Source organism: Neopelma chrysocephalum, unplaced genomic scaffold, assembly GCF_003984885.1.
Source record: "Neopelma chrysocephalum unplaced genomic scaffold, ASM398488v2 Primary Assembly neopelma1_23, whole genome shotgun sequence".
Lineage (NCBI taxonomy): Eukaryota > Metazoa > Chordata > Aves > Passeriformes > Pipridae > Neopelma > Neopelma chrysocephalum.
This window is the reverse complement of record NW_020897691.1, coordinates 35,799,214-35,819,068: the sequence shown is the minus strand read 5'-3', so window position 1 is coordinate 35,819,068 and position 19,855 is coordinate 35,799,214. Positions and strand designations below refer to the sequence as shown.

Below are 19,855 nucleotides of genomic sequence, written 5' to 3'. Positions count from 1 at the left end.
TTAATTGTTCATCCCAAGATAGACAACTACTGTTCAAGACCCTGTTTGAGCAGGAACCTGAAACTGATTTCTTACATTCCCACAACCCAGGTGATTTAGTTGGTGAGGGGGAGAGTTTGAGCAAGAGCCTGGTGTGAGTGTACCTCATTCATATAACCTCATATACTTGAAGAGAGTTTCAGTTAGGGTTGAGATAGAAAAAAATTTTAAATATCTAAAAAACTCTTCAGTTTAATGACGTAGGAAAATGTTTTTATTCAACTGGAACTTGATGGAACATAGTAAGCAGAGATAAATATCTGTTTCAATCAGTTACTAGAAATTCAAAAGTATAAAGTTGGTCAGGATTACTTATTAATTTAAGATGCCCTCACCAAATTCAGCATGTCTCAGTTTAACTGTGAAAGATACACTGGGCTTGTGCCCATTATCAGCTGTTAATTTTAACAATTCAGGTATCTGACAGTGGTAGCATAAAACAGGACTTTTACAGTAACTTTACCTACATAAAAAGTAAATCTGAAAAGGCTACAAACAGGTTTCAAATGTGAGATTTGAATTAGGTCCCTGTGCGTTTTAGTGGTCCATTAGAGAGGCTTTAAGACATTTGATTTTTAAGGAAGTAGTGAGAATAAACCTCTTTAGAATGCGTCAAGTTTAGTACACAAAATTCCAGGCACAGACAATCACTTTTGCAAATCTTGACTGGTGATTTCAATGATTCCTGCTATGTGTTTACAACTTATGCTGATTCTTGAAGCCTGGGAGAACAAAAGTCAGGCCCATTCTCTTATTCATTGATAATTGTTTCTTGGTTTCAATCCAAATACCCAATTTTTCTAGCCCACTTGCTAGAAATGTAAGAGTTCAATCTGAGTTTTTTTTCCCAATTGTTAATCTCTTCAATGACTGGACTGTATCAAATATAAATGTTAATATTAGAGTTTCTGAATAATAATTTTCCTTTTAGATTGTTTGTTGGAGGTTCTGAGAAATGAAGATATACACAAAAACAACGAAGCTCTCCTCTATTGCATGGGAGCTATAAAATTCATGTCTGGAAATGCAGTACTCCTTAATGAAATGGTCAACAAAGGAGCTGTTGAAATGTTGCTGCAATTAATGAAGCAGATTAATAACGTAAAAGAAAATGACACGTATTTCTCCAACTTGGGCCACTTATTAGTCCAGGTTAGCATTTACTTTTATTTCTAAAAGTACACACTTCAAGGGCAAATTAAAAATTTAATTAGAGGAGATAAGCTAACCCTGCATGCCACTGACAGAATTGTATGTATATTTCAGTAGACTTCTTCTTAAGAAGTTTAATGAAGTTGTTCAGGACCTAAATTTAATTACCATAGATATTTTTTGTAGTCAGTTTTAAAGGCTTTAGAAATTCTGAAGTTAATAGAAATATTTTTAGGTACCTAATAAACCAGTTTCTCATTATTGCTTTATGATGCTGGCAATGTTCTGGATATTATAGTAAACAGATAAAAATGTGCTCTCTGTTTAAATTCTTTAGCTGAAATACTAAATACAAACTGGTTCTGCAATACTTTAGGAGATTACAAAAAGCTTTTTGTTACAAGAATAATGTATTTTAAATATGCATAAGAAAATATAGCTATGTTTCTTTGACAAAGTGTTTTTGAAGAACTGTAATATAAGGAAAAAGTGGATGCAAAAGCGAACACTTTTTGAATCTTTTGAAAGTAACAGACTCAAGCACCTTGATGAGTGGTGGCTATGAAAACTAATCCTTTGCTCTAAAGCTGTTTAAACCTTAGTGTTTTAGAAACAGAGTTTTTTGTATTTATCAAGGTAGATTCCAGGCATTTGTCGCTTCTGGGGACTTCATAGGAAAATATATTGGACAACTTGCTGAGGTAGTATTTGCACTAAGTTTGTTACTAATTATGCCAGGTTTCTTTAATTCTTTACTAACTTACAAGGAACGGATATTGTACTTCTTGAAATTATATGAGAAAACAAAAAGCATGTGTCATCATGTTACTGTTACTGATTTTGATCTGTTTTTTTAGTGGTGCTGTGAGGTATGTCTGTGCAGAGTAGTGTGTATAATCTTACACAAACATAAACAGATTGGGAGATGCTATGAAACACTGAATGAAATGGTGTGGCTTAATACTTACATTTTGCTAAAGAAGTGGCAAATTGCTTCAGGCTGGGAGAATATATGATGAAACTGGAAATGTTGTGCTTGTTGTGTTCCTATTTCCTTCCTTTCAGGTCCCGTCATCATTAAGTTCCTGTATTTGACATGTTAACTTTCTTGGGGCACTGTGGATTCCCCAAACAATTCTAAAATAATCTGTGCCATTTTTTTGGTATCACACCTTATATTCTGTACAAAAATTGTATATGGGATTTCCAAGCCTTTTTTTTCCCAGAGAAGATGTACAAACTTCAGGGTTTTGCACATGGTCAAGATTTTAATGACCATATTTTTCTTGAATGATGCTGGTTAGACTTCAGAAGTCCTGGTACTACTGCAGTGTCACCTTAGGCAATCATTTTAGGTAGAAACGCCCTATTGAGGGGTCCAGAACAGATTCTGTTCTCAGTGTAATTTGCAAGATGATACTGACTTAAAATACCTAAACTATAAGGAAAGTAGCTTAGATGAAGAAGTAGAGAGTGATGCCTCACATATGGAAGCTGAGTGGTCATTTCAGTGAGTGCATAATCAGGTTGTATTTTTGGTAGGCATTTTAAAACCTAAATTAGAGACATGTCCTTTATCTTTTTTCATGTCTGTGTATTTTAAAAATATTTATCCTTCTGAGAGCAAGAAGAGAATGGTTAAAAGCAAAGTATATTACTTACTGACATTTGATGGCTGCTGTTGGCATCAATCGTATAATACATATAATGGGAATATTGATGAGTCGAAAGAGATAGAAATTTATGTCAGTTAGATATAAAAAGAAGTCTTTGCCAGTGGGGGGATTTAAAATAACAAATGATGTCTAAATAACAAAACTAATGAATCAATTTATTTTCAGCATTTTGACTAGCTGTCTGAACTTACCCAGAACTTCGCAGAAATGTTTTTCTTCCATTATTTGCATGCGGATGAATTTAGTTTTTTAGATCAAGGGTTTAATTTGTAAATGTTACATTTTACACCTCTTTTTTTAATCTCTCACTCTCTGCTGTTTTCGGTAGAATTGGAAGCGTAGCAAAACTGTTTTGTACAGTTTGGATAGACTGGCTGTTTCTAAGAAGGCCTTGAGTTCCGTGGAGAAGTCATACTGACAACTGTCTCTCACTGAGGTTGCTCTTTCACTTGTTTGTCTTCTCCTCTATAGTAGTACAGATACTTCATTTTTCTTCCTCTTGTGAGAAAAGTAGTGATTCCTACTGCTATGGAATTCCTGTGCAACTTTCTCATATCAGTTCCTTCAGCAGATCTGTGTGCGGCACTTCTTCCATGTGAGTTAATTGTTCAGTTGTCATAGATGAAGGAATAGTTCTGTTTCCAGGGATAGAGTATCAAAGGAAGTTTTTTTTCTGTGATTCATGTCCTCAGAATAAACATGATTTTTGTAGCATAGTGTAACTTCTAGCAACAGATTGAATATCCAGTGACATTCAGAAATAAAGAATAAATACAAGTCTTCAGGGATAGAGAGCAAATTTTACTGGGGAAGAAAAGCACCTTAAATAGTCACAGTGTGGTCTCTGAGGGAGGCTCTGCCACCTTTTAATCCTGATAGCTGAAGTATCTCAATTAACTGGGACCAACTCTTCATTCCTTAACTGTATAATTGCACAATCACCAGATGGCAGTGTTATACATAATCTTGCTCAATCCTTTTTGTGGGAATAAAGTCCCTATCTGATTTCTTCATTCTTCCACAACTGATTTTATGGAGAAGTCTCACAATACAAGAATAAAAATGTTTGCAATAATTTGGCTTTTTTTTCCTTAACAGAGACCATAAAACCGAGGTCATCTTTGGCTCATTTTGTGTTACTTAACCTAATAGTCTGGTTATATTTGTACAAAATATGGTAATGCTTATTCAAAAGCCAGGGTTTTTGAGGTGTCACTGATGAGACTTAGCAAGTACTCCATTTTCTTTAATTGAAAAGCATTTAAATGTCTTCTCCTTTAAAAATAGCATTTGTCTACAGTTAAATTTTCTATTTGGGTGAATTTGATCTTTCACATGGCAAGATAAGGATTAGGGCTGGTGGGGAGTGCTAGAGCCAGTTGTTATGCATTTCTCCCTGAATCATGGCGTCTGCTTGAAGCAATCCGAATCTCTCTAGAATTCATCTGCTGTCTAGCTTCTATCATTTTTTAAATTGTACTCTTCAAATTTCAGTTGCATATTAACTGTTCCTTTGTGGATATATATATTAATGTTCCTTCGTGTTCTATGAAGTGCTGAATATCATTGTCTTGCCACATTTAAATGTATATGTTATTTTGCCTTGCTTTTCCTTTCCAACCTGTCTTTGTCTGAGAATGGCTCTTGATAAAATTTACTGCTGGAGGATTTTGAACCATCTGTCTCGGGCAGTGAAAAAGTTTACTCTCTTTTTGGAGACCTCTGCACCATTATCTAGTGATAAAGATTTGGGGTTTTTTCATTATCTAATATGTAAGTCTCTCTTCTTCAGTAAAAGCTCTGGTCTGCACTTGAGCAACACTTTTAATATGTGAATTTATCCTCCATTTTCTTTGTTGCTAAGCTTAGCTAGAATTCAACAAATATCATTCTAGGCTGACTGTGAACATCTTGTATGCGAGCATTGAATGGAGTCTTTTGTGTCTATTCCATTTGACACTTTTTCTCCCAAAACTTTTGAAAAGTAAAGTATTTCCTCAAAATATTTTTATTAAAATATGTCTCCAGTATTGTGTTAATTTTTGAAGCATCATGTCTTGAAAAAGAATGTGCATCTGCAAATGTCTGGTTTTTTGCACTTGTTAAGTTAAAATAACAAAAAAACTCCAGGTATCTTCTTAAAATATGAGTGATACGATGCAAATGGCTTCTGTAGGTCCAGTTTCTGTGTATTCTGAGTATAGTATGGATTTCATATTTAGTGCTGAAGCTAAATCCATTCACGTATCACATGCACATTATCACATAATTTTTCCCCCCCTGTGCATTGCTTCTCCATTTTGACCCATTGTTTCTTCTCCTGTTGCTCCAGAACATCCTTTGGTAATTGAAGACATGTCCACTTTTGTCAAATTTGTTGAAATAGGACAGCAAATTTGAAAGCTGCTGGAGAATGGACAGAGTAGTGCATAGAATCCTATGTGCAAAAGCTCAAACACAACAACTTAACCTGCTCCTTGTCAGAGTTTTTCTTTAAAATTAGCAATTACATATCACTGGACAAGCCGTGCAATTTAGCGATAGAAGACTTAATTTCCAGAGCTTTTTGTGATAACAAACAATTTGAACAGATAGTTTGTGTGCCTTATCAACCTGCGTTTAAAACCAAATTAATGTTAATAACTTCACTCTTTGAATAAGGGCAATATGAAGAATTCCCATATTCACATAAGGTTGAATGACTTCACATTCATTTTATAGTAAGTTCTGGATTAAATCAAGATTAATTTGCATGTCATTGTCTGTCTGACCTTGGCATTTGAATACTCTTACCTTGGAAGACAGCCGGAATATTTTATAATATGCAATAGCTTATTCATTTTGTATATCTCCAAATGTTAGAAATTTTATGCATAAAGCTCCTTTAAGTTGAACAGTATCACATGAAAATATTTTGATTGCTCCAAGTAAGCTTGAGCACTTAAGCTTTTCATTTTTATATTACAAATATATATTATAAATATATATTATATACATAATATATAATATACATATATTACAGTGGATTTCTCTTGATCTTGATTAACTTTTAATTTTTTTAATTGGAATAAATTTTATTGTATTTTAGAATAAATTCATTTTAGTTTGCAACTTACAGTTATTATTAAAATTTATATTATATATCAGTATTAGTTTGCAAGACTTAAATATAAATTTTCAAAATCAGACATTATGCAAAAAATTACTTTAACCATGTACAGCATTTCACCTGTTTTCCAGTTGGTACAGGGTCGTAGACACGCACGAAAGATTTTGAAACATATTAAAGATCATGTGTCTCTCAAAGGAGGAGGTTACATGCACACAACACCAATATCTTTCATTTTCAGTTATTTCAAATACACAATCTTGTTGCTTACATGTTTCCTGTTGTTATTTATTGGTATATACATACCTGCAGAATGTGAACAGGACATTCAGACTGCCTTAGATGTTACAAATCAGACATGGGCTTTATTAAATTTTCAAAGCAATGTGTATTCTGTTGTAAAAAGGTGTGATTAACAACTGTTGAAATATTCTGCATGCAGCTGACAGCTACTCTGCGAAACCTGGCTGACTTGCCTCCGGCAAGGTGCCAACTCATTTGCAGTGGTGCCGCCTCTGAGCTCTGTGTGGCGCTGGAGCAGCGTGTGAATGATCAGGACGTCTGCACCTACATTGTCAGGATACTCAGGTACCTATAGAACACAGTGCTAGTTCTGCGTGCAGTCAGGTCCCTGTTACTGCTTCCAGTGACCTCAAAGGAGGCAGGATCAAGCACTAAAGCTGGAAGATTTACATCAAATTGTGGTTTTTAAAAAGCTCTGTGTAGAATTTAATGATTTTGTATGATAATTGTGTCCTTATTAATACTTACAGAATTTTTTATTTGTAGCCTTACAAACTCAGATTCATTGTGCCTGTGAAGAATGTTTTGTTATATTGTGTCATCCTTTGATCCCACAGATTCTGATTGAGATTTAGCATTTCTTGTGTTTTAAAGCTGCATACATTATTAGGTATTTATTAATCCTATTTTAGGCCATACTTTAAAAAAAAGAATGACAGAAATTACCCAAACTGAAGTTATATCAGGGACTGTGTATTTTGACATAAAATACAGAAGAGAGAAAATGTGACCAGTGTTCATTGTTCTGAGCTGTCACAGAGTGTTTGAGGGGATTAATCTCTGGGATCAGGGCTTGAGTGTGCAGATGGAAGCACTGAAAGAATCTCAGTTTTATGAACAGCTCAGTGGCTGCTTCCCAAGTTGTGCTTTTGAGAGGGAGATCAGCATGAGTGAGTCACCAAAAAGATCATTTTGCAGTCTGAATAGTTTCTTAGTCAAAAATTACCAGGTGCAGTTACCAAGCACCAGCTTGTAATATCCAATGCTAAGTGGATTTGCAAACAATTTAAAGATTTTGAAGAAGTTGTGAAATCAACTGTTCGTAATTTCAGGAGTTAGTTGGGTTATAACGACAGTTTATGCATGATGTTCTGGATTAAGTGTTTGCCATTGCTGTTTTGTTATTGTATTGAGTCATGTTGCCTGTGGCTCCATGTTCATTGAGATTCTGATATGGACTTCTTTTCCTGTTCAGCCCCTCCAAATCATCTGTCGTATTCTCCTTTCTGGATGAGATCGGGTCAAAGAGCAGCTACATATAAGGGGCTGTCATTGCTTCCTCTCCACAGCTAAAAACAGGCAAATCTGGTCCTTTGCTATCCGTAAAGCATGTGAATTGCTTCCCCAATTCCATGCCACCTTCTCCACATCTGTTTCTAATTTTATTCCTAAAAATGAGTTCTGGCAATGATTACAGCACTTACAGCGTATTTGCTTCTTCTGAGGAGAGAGCATTTTTTTTTACTTGGAAAATGCCATGGAAAGTGGGGTAATGGGTTTGTAATTAAGTGTAATCAATAGTTACACTGTAGTTCTGATAAGGACATTAAGGACATTGAATCTAGAATTCAATATGGAGCAAAAATAATCTGTCTTATTTAAAGTTTTCTACTGCTTCAATTTTTTTTCATAAGTTTAGAACTGCATCTTCCAAGGATACAAATTAGCCATAAAATCAATTTAATTAGCTTTCTGGAAATTGCAGTCACAAAAAAAAGTGTACTGTGCAGTACGGAGCTCAGATTTGAATTTTGTTTTGTCTTCTAGTAATACAGAATGATTATTCTTTTCTCTCAATCAGTAACTTTAGGCAACTTCTTCGTAGAGAATATGTTCAATCTCTTTAGATTATTCATTTCTCTAAGTCTGTAAGTCTTCCTGTAGTTGGTTGTAATTGAACATCAACATGGATCTTTCCTGATTTTGACTATGTGGGAGGTAAGAGGTTATCCTAGATCATTCTGTTATTGCAGTATTTCTGGTGTGACCGAAGCATGTCTGATTCTCTGTTTTGGCAATGGTCAAGGTGAGCAGTGTGGGGCTGGAGCAGCTGTCAGGGAATGCACAGAGATGGAATTGTGTCTGTAAAGAGGCAGGTTCTCCAGTTTGCTGGTGAGAGATGTGTTCTGTTAGTGCTGTCATTGGATTCTAGACACGCAGTAGGAAGGGACCCTCTATTTCCTCTCCTGTCTGACTTTGCACGTCATCTTGACATTACAGTTCTCCCATTTAGCGCTAAGAAGTGCTAGTGTTGGCATACTGTGCCCATATGGCAAGCAGGTTGGGAAGCTCCTTATGTTCGCTTCTTCCTGTAATTCACTGTGGCAAGGATATCTAGACTTCTGTTGTGCTCTTATGTAACTGCATATGACTGCTAGAAGTCAGAGTATTGGCATTTACTTCATTTGTTGGAAAATACAGCTCTGAGAGTCAAAAGCAGAGTGATTTTTTTTAAAAATCTTTTGTGGAAAAAAGTAATTTCATTCATTTATGTTTTATTTTTTCTCTTTGTAGCAAACTTTCTTCCTACAATGACTTCTGTGCAGCTTTAGCAGACTGCTCCAGATGTTACACCTTATTTTTAGCCCTACTAAACAAACACCAGAAGCAGCAGGTCAGTTTTTTCATCTCTTGATTTTTATATGTTAATCCTCTGATGTGTCTGTGTATTATTGTGTATAAGCTTGTTTTCAGTGACCTACTTTTAAGTATTTACCAAATAAAAATTTTAAATGGTTGACGGCATTTCGAAGTAGTAAATAAATGAAGTTAAATAATTTAGGTTAAAAATTCAAAGCAATATAGAGGACAGTTGATTAACTTGTCTGTCCTTTGCATGTGGAAACAGTCATTTGAGTACTTTTTTTTCCTTGGTTTTAAAAAATACTTTTGAAAGCAAATAGTTTATTTGAATGTTTAATAGTAGGAAATTGTTGGGATTTCTCCTGCTGTCCTCTCGTGCAAAAAAAGTGTGAATTTTCAAGAGTTAAGCAATGGGAAAGCAGAGAAAAATATGTTACTTGTTAACTGCACAAGCTATCAAAATGTATCTCTCCTCTACTAGAGAAAACCATATACCTAGAGTACCACATTTGGGACATTCATGTAGAAATAAGTGTTTAGACTTTCTCGAAATGCACCATATAAAAAATAAAATTCTGGGTATAATTACTACCAACTTAATTAGAACTTCAAGACTTGGGTGTTGCTGTATTGTCCTGCTATATCATAGTGATCTTTCCTGCGTTTACTGGAGCACTGGGCTCTTAGAGTTTGGTGCAGGATCACAGTCTTACAAGATTGACATGCTTGTAAGACTGGGGAGCAAATTACTCAGCTCTATTGCCAGGTAAGTTGTAAAATGAAAATAATTTTTAGGTAAGGCATAAATGTTCAAAGGTGGAACAAGGTTTCAAAACATAGAACATTAAATCACATTAAGATTATTCTTAAAAGTAAGGAACTTTCTTGACTGCTCCAGCATTTAAACTAGTTTGAGGACATTTAGTTATCCAATGTATTTATCCCAGGGCTAGTAATTCCTGGAAATTTGTTGGAAGGATGGCTTTTGTGCTGCTGTTGTTAAAGTGAGTTAGGGAAGGTAACCAGATTGGCTACGCTGAACAATCTATTCTTTCTCCTGCCAAATAAAAAAATGGCTTCTCCCTTTCCTGTTTACCTGCATCCCTGTTTTCTGTGAGAATACACATAGAAGAGGAACAAAGATGAAGTTGTTTCTAAATGTCTGCTGATTACTACTTCTGCAGCATATCTGAGTATTTCTACATTCAGGTTGCTCTTGCATTTTATAGTCTTCAGAGACACTTTAGTAAAATGCTATGTAAATGCTATGTAAATAACATGAGAAATATCAAAGGCATGATATTTTCCTAGACTTACAGTTGTTCTTCCTTGTGACCACTGTATTAAAAATGCAACCAATTATGGAATTGGGAATAAGGAGTTTAAATTAAGTAACATCTTCCTCCCAATTCTTAATCTGTAATTTTAAGAGGAACTTTTCTAGGCTCCTGAGGTAATAGCTTTGTGTCATAACAAATTATAGGCTCATATATACCTTCAAATTCTTTGTTGTTAGGTAGTTCTTGTTTGTCTGCTTTGTTAAGTGGTCCTGAAATACATCTTTATTCACTAGATTAACATTGCTTTTTGTGTTAAATTGTCAGTTATTTTATTAAAATACAAATTAGTAAAGAAATAGCTTGTGTATTTAAAAAACTTAGCTATTATGTTGTGATGATTATATATGCAGCACTTTCAGAATAATTATTTCTTACTGCAGTTTTGAAACAAACATGCAATTGTCAGTTGTCAGCTTAGTGAAGCCCTGCAGAAAGAAGAAAAAGGGATATAGATAATGTAATGCATCACTTTTTCTGTAGTGTATAATAAACACTTGAGCTATGGGGAGTGCAAATGTTTTTCCTGAGGTGTAGTTGGCGCTGTTAATCTTTGTTTTAAAATGCTGACAGCTAGTGACTTACAGCGTGAGTTGGTATGTGTTGAAAAGAAATCAAGTAACCGCAGTGTGAGTAAGATTGTCTGTGGTGGGAAGAAGCAAAGAAGAGGATAAAATCATCATTATTAACACAAAGCATTAAAAGTCCTCACGACCAAAAACTGATACGTGAAGAAAGGAAGTATGTGAATGTTTTCTGAGTTTTCAGGTTGTAAAGTTTGTGATATCAGGCTTTTTACTGGCAGTCATGGCAGCTAGAGACATACAGTGGAAAAAAATAGAAGAAAAATAGCATTCAGACTTTCTCAGGTGCTTTTATAATTGTGACTTTAAAAATAAGTATTAAGTATCATGAAAGTAAAAATGTGAGCACTGGAAATAGGATTAATGATTTGCACCCTCACCGTAGACTGAATTCCACAGATGCCACCCAGATAGTCTCTGTTCTTCTCACTACACTGCAGTTTCAGCTCTTTTTTTTTTCTCAGCTTGTTTCTCTCTTGGGTAAAAGAATCAGATGGAATGGAAGAGTAGTGATTTAGCTCTATGGGAAAGACTTTTGGAGAGACTGAGTTAGCGAGACTTGCTAAATTCCATGTGTCATAGTCTTAGGTAAGGAATACAGAAAATTGCAAAGCTGGATCTGCAAGGTAGAACTGGGGAATTCAACGGTGCTTTTGTACACATATGAAATATGTTTGTGGTTGGTTTTGGAGCTTATTTGTGTGGAATAACAAAAAAATCTTTGGTGGCTGCCACATGCTGTGAAAGCTGTCAGAAGTATTCTTGTAGAGCTTGTCTTGCAGGATGAGCTTTCACGCTTCTGTTTCTAGTCAGCATTGTAGACTTTTGCCCATCTTGAGAAATCTTTCAGCAAGTGGCTCTTCCGCTTTCTCACATCATTATCATCTCCAAAGTTTTCAGATAAACTATATAAAAGGTGACTTCCTCAGGCTGTGGTTATTGTCATAAGTCACGAGAAGGCCATGCTTTTGGAACAGGCACATTGCCTAAATAGGGCAGTAGCTTCTGTCAATACTGCAGGCACTACCAGAGCTTAGGTGCCCTTTTGGGGCCCTGCCAGCTCCTGTGTAATGTTTTAGCAGTTAGGAATCTATTTTCAATCCTAAGTGCACAAACGCAGAGTGTGATACTAAAATTTGTATCGAAGCAATCTTGTGCCTGTTGTATAGCAAAATCCCTTTATACTTCAAAGTATCCAACATTTTAAATTAGGAAACATTTGTTTAAGAATCTGACATCACTGGGTGCAGTAATTGCCCATTCAGCAAAATAATAATCACATTGGATCATATGAACAGTTCATCTAGTCTACTATTCATACTCGGCAATAGTGAAAGATGTCTAGAGAACAATAAAAATAGGCATGTGTGATACTCCCTGTGTATACTTACCAAACCTCCAGCTCTTTCCAGTTTGGAAACATCTTCAGCCAGCTGTGTATGAAATAAACCTCAGTTGACTTTTATTCTGTGAAATTCTAAAGTCTCTTCTCTACCTCGCATAAATATGTTAAAGATCTACTGGCAAGGAGTTGCCATAGCAAGTAATTCCTTTTGTTTGCTTAACTATCTTTATTTGATACCTTCTGGTTCTTGTATTGAAAAGGCAGTGAATATTTAAGCCCATTGTTCATTTCACACCTCCCTTGGCTTTCTAGACCTTTATCATATCCTCTTTGAGTTATCTCTTCTTCATGCTGAAGAGTCCTTTCTTAGACCTTTCTGATATAGAGACTATTCCATACCATTGTGTATCCATGTTGCTTTTCTCAGGGTATTTTACAATCCTGATTCCTATCTCTTTTTTTGAGGAAACCAGAACATGGCAGTTAAGATGTGGCCATATCATAGATTTGCATACCTGCATAAATATATTTCCCAATAATTCCTAATATTTTATTTGCTTTCTTGACCTTCCATGAGCATTGAACTCCCATAAGGAATCTGTCATTAACCCCAGGATTGCTCTTCAGGTGATTATGGTTGGTTCAAAGGCAGTCATTTTATACATGAAGGTATATTTGCTCTGGTTTTTTTCCACACATCATTTCATGTTCATCTGCATTTAAATTTGTGCATATTTTATTACCAATTGACTACAAATCCTTTTTCTGCTCTTTGGTCAGCCTTCATCTTTGCTACTTTGAATATCATAGTGAAGTCAGGAAACTCTCCCATATCACTGCTGCCACCCACTTTTCTATGTTGTTTATGGACAAGTTGAACACAACAGATCCCAGCACAGAACCCTGTGTAATTCCACTGGTCATCTTCCACCATTGCAGGAACTACTAATTTACCCTGTTTTCCATTCTCTAATAATTTATCTGTACCAAGACATTTTCCCTTACAGCATGAGTCCTTAGTTTTGCTAGGATTTTGGTGAGTGACTGTTAAAAATCTCCTGGAAAGCCCCGTGGTGATCTCAGATGGGTCTTAGAAGCTGATTGTGTTTATCTGGCTGTCCACAAATTTTTTTGTTCTTTTTCTTGTGGTCTGTATTAATTTATCTAGTCCAGACACCAGACTTGAATCTCACTTGGGATGTTTTTGTGTGTGTTACCCTTCCAGTTCTTAAGCATAGAAGCAGTTTTGGGAGGTTGCAAATTGCTGTTAGTAATTAAGCTATTTCATTAATTAGTTCTTTTAGAACTGTTGGGTAATTATCCGGTCCTGGTGATATGTTACTCTTTATTTTGTCAGTTTGTTCCATAAAATCTTTAAGAATTGTGATTGCTTGAGTTTTTGGACAGATCCTCTGATCAGTCTTCCCTGAAGAAGGCTGTAGCATTGAGATCTCCCTCATTGCTTTCAGAGTGGGGATGAATCAATGCAAAGAACTCATTTAGCTTCTCTGCAATGACTTTTTCTTCTCTGAATGCTTCTGTTTTATCCTGATCATCAATTAGTTCTGCAGATTCTGACAAACTTCCTGGTCCTAATGTGTTTGAAAAGATTTGTTGTTATTTTTGCATCTCTTGCATCAGTTAGAAAAACTGGACTGATTTTCTGTTGTAATTTGCACACTGCTGTTTGATTTAACAATCAGTTTGTCAGAAACAATTTATTAAATGAAGAATAGATTGGTGTTGCCTTATTGTCCTCTCTAAGGATATGTCTACATTTATCAGGTTCACTGTGCCTGGATCTGCCCAGCTTTCTTTCCAAATGCATCTACCAGGTACTGGGTCCCAAATCAGCTTGTGGTCCTCTGTGAGCAAGCAGGCTTCTGCTTGTGAAGCTAGTTTTTGTCGCCACTCCCCCCAAAATATCCCCACTGTTGAATGCCCTTTTGGCTCTTAGAATTCCTGCAGTGGGGAAGGTTGTCACAGATGAGGCCTGTAACTGCAGGGAATTTTCCCACTTTGTTTTGACTTTATTTATTAGGCAAAAGCATATCTGCATGCAGTGACTGGTCTTTCTGTCTGGTGTTTTGGCTGGCTTATGGAGAATTCTGTGATGAGCTCCCAGGAACCTGTTTCAGTCAGTCATATAACGTAAGTCATGTAATACCCAGAGGCAAACACAGGCTCTTCACAGTATAGTGTAATGTTGCAGCTCTGTTTAGTTTAGATATACATGTTTGCCTTTTATGTGCCTTGAGAGTGTTATTGATACTCTGCTCAGTGACATCACAGTCTTATACCAAAGGTTTTTTTTTATTATTATTGTTATTGGGGGCAGTGGTGTGTTTCTTTATCTATTGCTTGCTTTTAAAGAAATGGTCATCAGTGCTGACCTAAGTGTTCTTTGTGTTTTGGTTACTCACTTTTTCCAATTGTGCTGTCCCTCATTTGGACTGAGGACAGTTTGTGTGACAGCACGATACATCATGTCAGAGAACTGACCCAGCTTCCAATAGCCTTACAACCGAAAAAAAGAATCCCAGTCCTTTCTTGAGTTATCACCTGCATTGCTTTCCAGTCTAGTTTGTTGAACAGCCACACAAATACTTCCTTGATCACAAATGCTGAGGAAATAATAGGTGAGAAAATAAATTGTGAGTGGAAAGGAGATTGAGTGCTGCTTATGCCATCACTTCTACTGAAGTGCTTGTCAAGGTAACCCTACAAAGAACTTGCCTTGATAATGTGGTTCTTTTCTCCTACATTTACAAATACATATTTTTAGTTGTATTCCTCCTCTATCTAGCCCAATATTACAATAGTGCCTAGGACAGTTAAAAAAGGGAATATAGTAATTGACCATTAAAGAGCAAAAATATAAGATTTTCTCCTGTGTTTTGTGTGTGCACATGCATATTCATAACTCATTATTCATTCTCTCTGAATTAGCTATTTTTTTCAAGAAGGAAGTATCAACTTTAGGATAAATATTCTGACAAATGTGAGTAACCACAGAATGTCACTCTTTCCCTACAATATGATTTCTGGTAGTATGCCGAGCTGATAGTGTATTTGCATCTTCCTAATACTTTAGTTGTGATATTTTTTTCCTTTTTTTCCTTTTTTTTTTGTCTGAAAGAAAAAGCAAAAATGGTAAGAAAAGGGCAGAATATGTGATATATACTCTGAGTATAAAATTACCAGGAACATAGAGCTCAAAGTTTGTAGTCAACCAGCCTTCACTGGTATGTATAATATAGAAGCCTGCTGTTCTGATGTATCAGAAGATGCAAGTGAATGTATGTAATTACTAGATAGGTAAATATTAGAGTATCAAATAAGAAGAAGATATTACTGCTTGGTGAGACACTCTCACTAAAATATGTTGCCTTAGTTTTTGGTATTAATTTCTACGAAAGATGCTGAAAGTTTGGGAACACCTCTGAAAAGAGCTAAGGAATGATTAGAGTTAAAAAAACCCAAGCAAATTAATTTATCCATGACAAAGGTCAGATCATTAGCAAGCTGCCTGTTCATAGAATCTGCACAAGGAGGACATTTCTTTTAGTAGACTAGTCTTTAATCTAGAAAAAAGAGCTAATAAGAAATAGTGGCTAAAGCTGTACAAATTTAAACTAATAATAAGAATAAAGATTTTAACTAGAGAGATCAGTAATCAGAGTGATACTGTGAGGGATGTGGTTTTCAACTTTTTTTCCCATTCATTTAATTTCTGAAATTTTTTTTTTAGAGAACGTACACTGCCTTTCATCAAATGTTGTTCTGGTGGCACCGTGCTTGCTTTTCTTTGTTACCTTTCCCAGATCTCCAGGTGTCCACAAACAAATCTAAGCACATGAGTTCCTAAAAGTCACTAAGTGCAAATGAATCCTTTTCTGAAAAGTTTAGCTTAACAGATCATATTTTGGGGTGTAGAAATTATCAGGTAGGGTCCTGTGATATGGATACACAGAAGTATAATTACATACTTCTAATGGCCTCTCCTTATCAAATACATCCATATAGTCATATGTGGGGGGGAAGGGGGTTCCCTTTTTACTGACAAAGTACTCCCTGCTATCACTATGGCAAAGCTTCTCCTCTCTGCTCTTTATTTCACATTCCTCAGTCAAGAACTTCTTTATTTGCTTTCGATACTTCCAGGTTATTCTACACCATTCTAAGCACAGTTCCCCCTCCTCCCCCCGCCTTTTTTTTTTTTCTCTTTAAATTGAGTTTCATTTTGTGTCAGTTGTTATTTCTGGGTTTGAACAAGAACTTTCACAGCTAGAATATCACTTCAAGATGAATCCATACTGTGTTTGCAAGAGATTAGCTCCAGGATGGTGTAACTACTGCAGTTTTTTCTGTAAGTAGACTATCAGACCCTGCAAAGAGAACTCCCAGATTTTCTTTCCAAGGTGCATAATAAAGCAGAAATACAAATTTGGAAGTGAAGTGTAAATTAGATTTGAATGAGAAGCAGGGCAGATGGTAGAATTTTGACTAACTCCATTGAAGTTTGTGTAACATGGAGAGCACATTTCATTTACAGCTGATGATTCAATAGGAACGCAGCTGCTGGCATCTGACCTTTTGTTTTGTACTATCCCTCCCCTTCTGAGGGCGCAGGCACCAAATAAAGTAACAACAGGTACTTGGCCAGCATGCACAGACTCTGGAATGGACTCCCCTTCCTTATTTATCTTGTTTTAGTTAGAAACTATTGACCTAATTTGCTTTCCTTTCCTACTGATAAGTAAGCCTGTACTGTTTGTACCTCTGTTCATCAGGCTTTACACTGAAAGGCAGGTATACTTTAATTGCCAAGATAAACTGTTGTCAAGTTCTGTGACTCAGCAAGTACATGAGGTACCTTTGCTACTAGGGCAGTGCAAGGAATAGATTTTTACAAGTAGATAAGCGAAGAAATCTTTCATATCTGTGATCAAATGTGAATGTTCCAGTTGCCAGAAGAATAAGAGTTAAATGCTGATGGAGTACATGGTGGCACTACCACCTTAAAAACAAAAATATCACAGTTTCTTCACAGATAGCAGCAAAAAAACCCCCCATCTTCTCAAGTTTTTATTGATTTTTTTCTTCCAATTTGTTTGTATAAGTGAAGCTGTGTGGCCTCATATATAGCCTTCCACTCAGGTTTGGGTACTCTGTGGACAGCATGTCTCACATGAATGCCTCACTCTAAAAAGATGAAATAACTGACTGTAATTCCTACCTTTAATTTATCTTTAGTGTGATACATGTTAAAACCTCCATATTATATAAACTGATCTGATAAATGTAATTTTTCTGTAAGTGTGCAAGAATGTCTGAAATTCCATATGCAGTTAATACTCAAAAAATTTGGAGATGCATAGTAATCTTACTTATTTTGTTATTTTTTTTTTGCTGTGTACAAAAAGGCCCATGGGCCTTGCACAGGTTTAGTCTTGCAAGCAGTTTCAAGATGTCATTCAACTTTGCATGTACTTTTAACACAGAAATTCTGAGATGTGTTTTTTACTCTTGCAATACTTACCCATGAGCATTTAAAAAAATATAGCCAAAAATAATACAAACCCTTGAGCATTGTACTACTCAGGAGAAGTCAATACCAGCTTTCCTCTTTGACTCTGTTAGTTAAATTTTCACTGGAAGATAATGAATCTTCGATACTATTCTATTAAAACCGGATATGCTTAGCTAAAAAAGAAGTGTTTTATAAGTTTGTTTTGCTAGGCTGTAGGTGGAAAGCACAGCTGAGATCACACTTCTCAAAATATCAGTTGATTGCTTTGCGGTACCTGTTTGTCTGTTTCCTGATTGGACAGAGCTGTTGCTGGGCTGATACCATTTTGACCAAAATTAGAAAGTCAATATAAACGAGTTGAACTAGACTGCCTGCTTTTTTCAGTTCTCTCTTCTGATTCATCAGTTGTTTGTTTCAAATTTTTACAGCCTATGTGAATTGGGTGTTATGCCAGCAAAGGTGAAAGCTCTTAGTGGTTAGTCAGTAAGAATGCTCATAAAAAATTTGTCTTGATGACATTTAGATGCTAGCAAAAAATATGATGCCCAGTTAAAAAAAGTGGAAGCAGGTCCTACAAAATGATACTAAAATTAAATATATGGATGTGAGAACCTGTTCCTCACTTAGAAGACTGCTGCTTCTCATGTACGATGATAGCACTCGTGTTCCCGAGAGGATGTTATTGACAATGTCTTGTGGCGGAGGCTCAAAACCTGGAACTTACTGGTGAAGGCCTGTAGGAAAGAAGAACTTGCTGCTTACACATCTTTTTTTCCTTCAGTATTAGTATGTATACTTCAACAGAGTTCGACAGTGCCTGGTTAACTTACATTATTAATACCAGGGAGGATTAGAATATGTGTAAATATAATTCAGATATTTGAAGAAAAACAGCATGTAAATTGTTTAGCAAAATTCTAGGTTAGTGCAAGTGCATCTGTAAGGGTAGATGGCCCTGATATACTTGAAGAAATGCTGTTACTTTACCTGCACTGTTAAGATAAAGCTACAGATTTTTCTTTTTGGAAATGAGTAGGTTTTGATACAAGTGACAGAGGCAAATGTTTTATTTAGTTTAAACTTGGGTCAGTTCAGACTTTCAGAATTTTTTTTTCTTGCCTCATACAGGCGAGTAAGAAAAAGATGGGTATGTTGGTAAATGCCATTCAGTTAGGATCCACTAGTCTTGCCACACAAAGGCTTTATCTCAGTATGTACAAAATTAAGCAGCAAGAAATGTAATTCTCTATCCCACTGAAGATCAGGCTAGAAAGTGCTTTAAGAGAGCAACTTGGTTAAATCATGAGATCTCGAGATACTTTATGAAAATAGAAAGTAGGCTTCACTTAGCAATTATAAGAATAAAAGGGTAGGAAGAGCACATAAAATCAACATAGAAAGAAAAAACCACCAAATGAGATGCAACCAAAAAGGGACATAAAAAGAAACAAGAAAACTTTTTATAGTAGAGCAAGGTGACAATAAGGAAATAATTGCTCTAGTGTTCAGAAGAACGTGAGCATTATTGACAGATGTCACTGTGAATAGCGAAGTGGATTTTTTTGTGGAATGCCTTTTTTTGCTTCTTTTCTGAAAGGGTTAAGTATGACCAAATGAATAATCTGTACTTCAGCCTGAGTTCTTTTATCACTAAGAAATGAGCTGGAGCATATTTAAATGTCTTCAAAACAGCTAGGCCTGATGCAGTTTACCTTTGGTGTTTACAAAAGGACAGAAAGGGGATTCCAATCACTGGGATTCTTGAAAAATTATATAGAATTTCAAGGTTGTAGGGCGCTTGTTTTTAAAAGGAGAAAGAGGAGGAACTGGAGAATAACAGACCAGTCAACTTAGATTACATTTCTGGTAAAAATCTGGAACAAATAACTTGGCTATCTGTAAGCAATTGAAATTAACAATGAAATGAGTAAGAGCTAACATGGCTTTAACAGTAATAAATCAATGGAACAGAGTTTAACCTCTACAATCATTACCAGGCCTAGAGGAGGAAAGGTTGTGGTCTTTGCCCATCACAGCTGACACTTGAAAGATTAGTAAGCTCTAGCCCATATGATTATTCTAGTTATATAAAGTGCTGTTTTAAGACGTTTTAAGATTACTGTGGGCTTGGTAAAAATAGATGACCTATACCAAGTATATCCCATTAGTAATTACCCCAATGCTATCCTAGTTC

The 19,855-nt window shown here is 35.8% G+C and overlaps 1 protein-coding gene across 11 annotated transcripts in view; it reads left to right on the top strand.

The window, feature by feature from the left end:
- Positions 1-19,855, top strand: part of ARMC2 (armadillo repeat containing 2) — a 79,510-nt gene that overhangs the window by 35,230 nt on the left and 24,425 nt on the right. For all 11 annotated transcript variants that reach the window (XM_027693572.1, XM_027693521.1, XM_027693585.1 and 8 more), the window contains 3 exons: positions 971-1,191; positions 6,419-6,564; positions 8,794-8,893. In XM_027693572.1, coding sequence (XP_027549373.1) covers positions 971-1,191; positions 6,419-6,564; positions 8,794-8,893 — 467 coding nt within the window. The remainder of the gene's footprint in view (positions 1-970; positions 1,192-6,418; positions 6,565-8,793; positions 8,894-19,855) is intronic.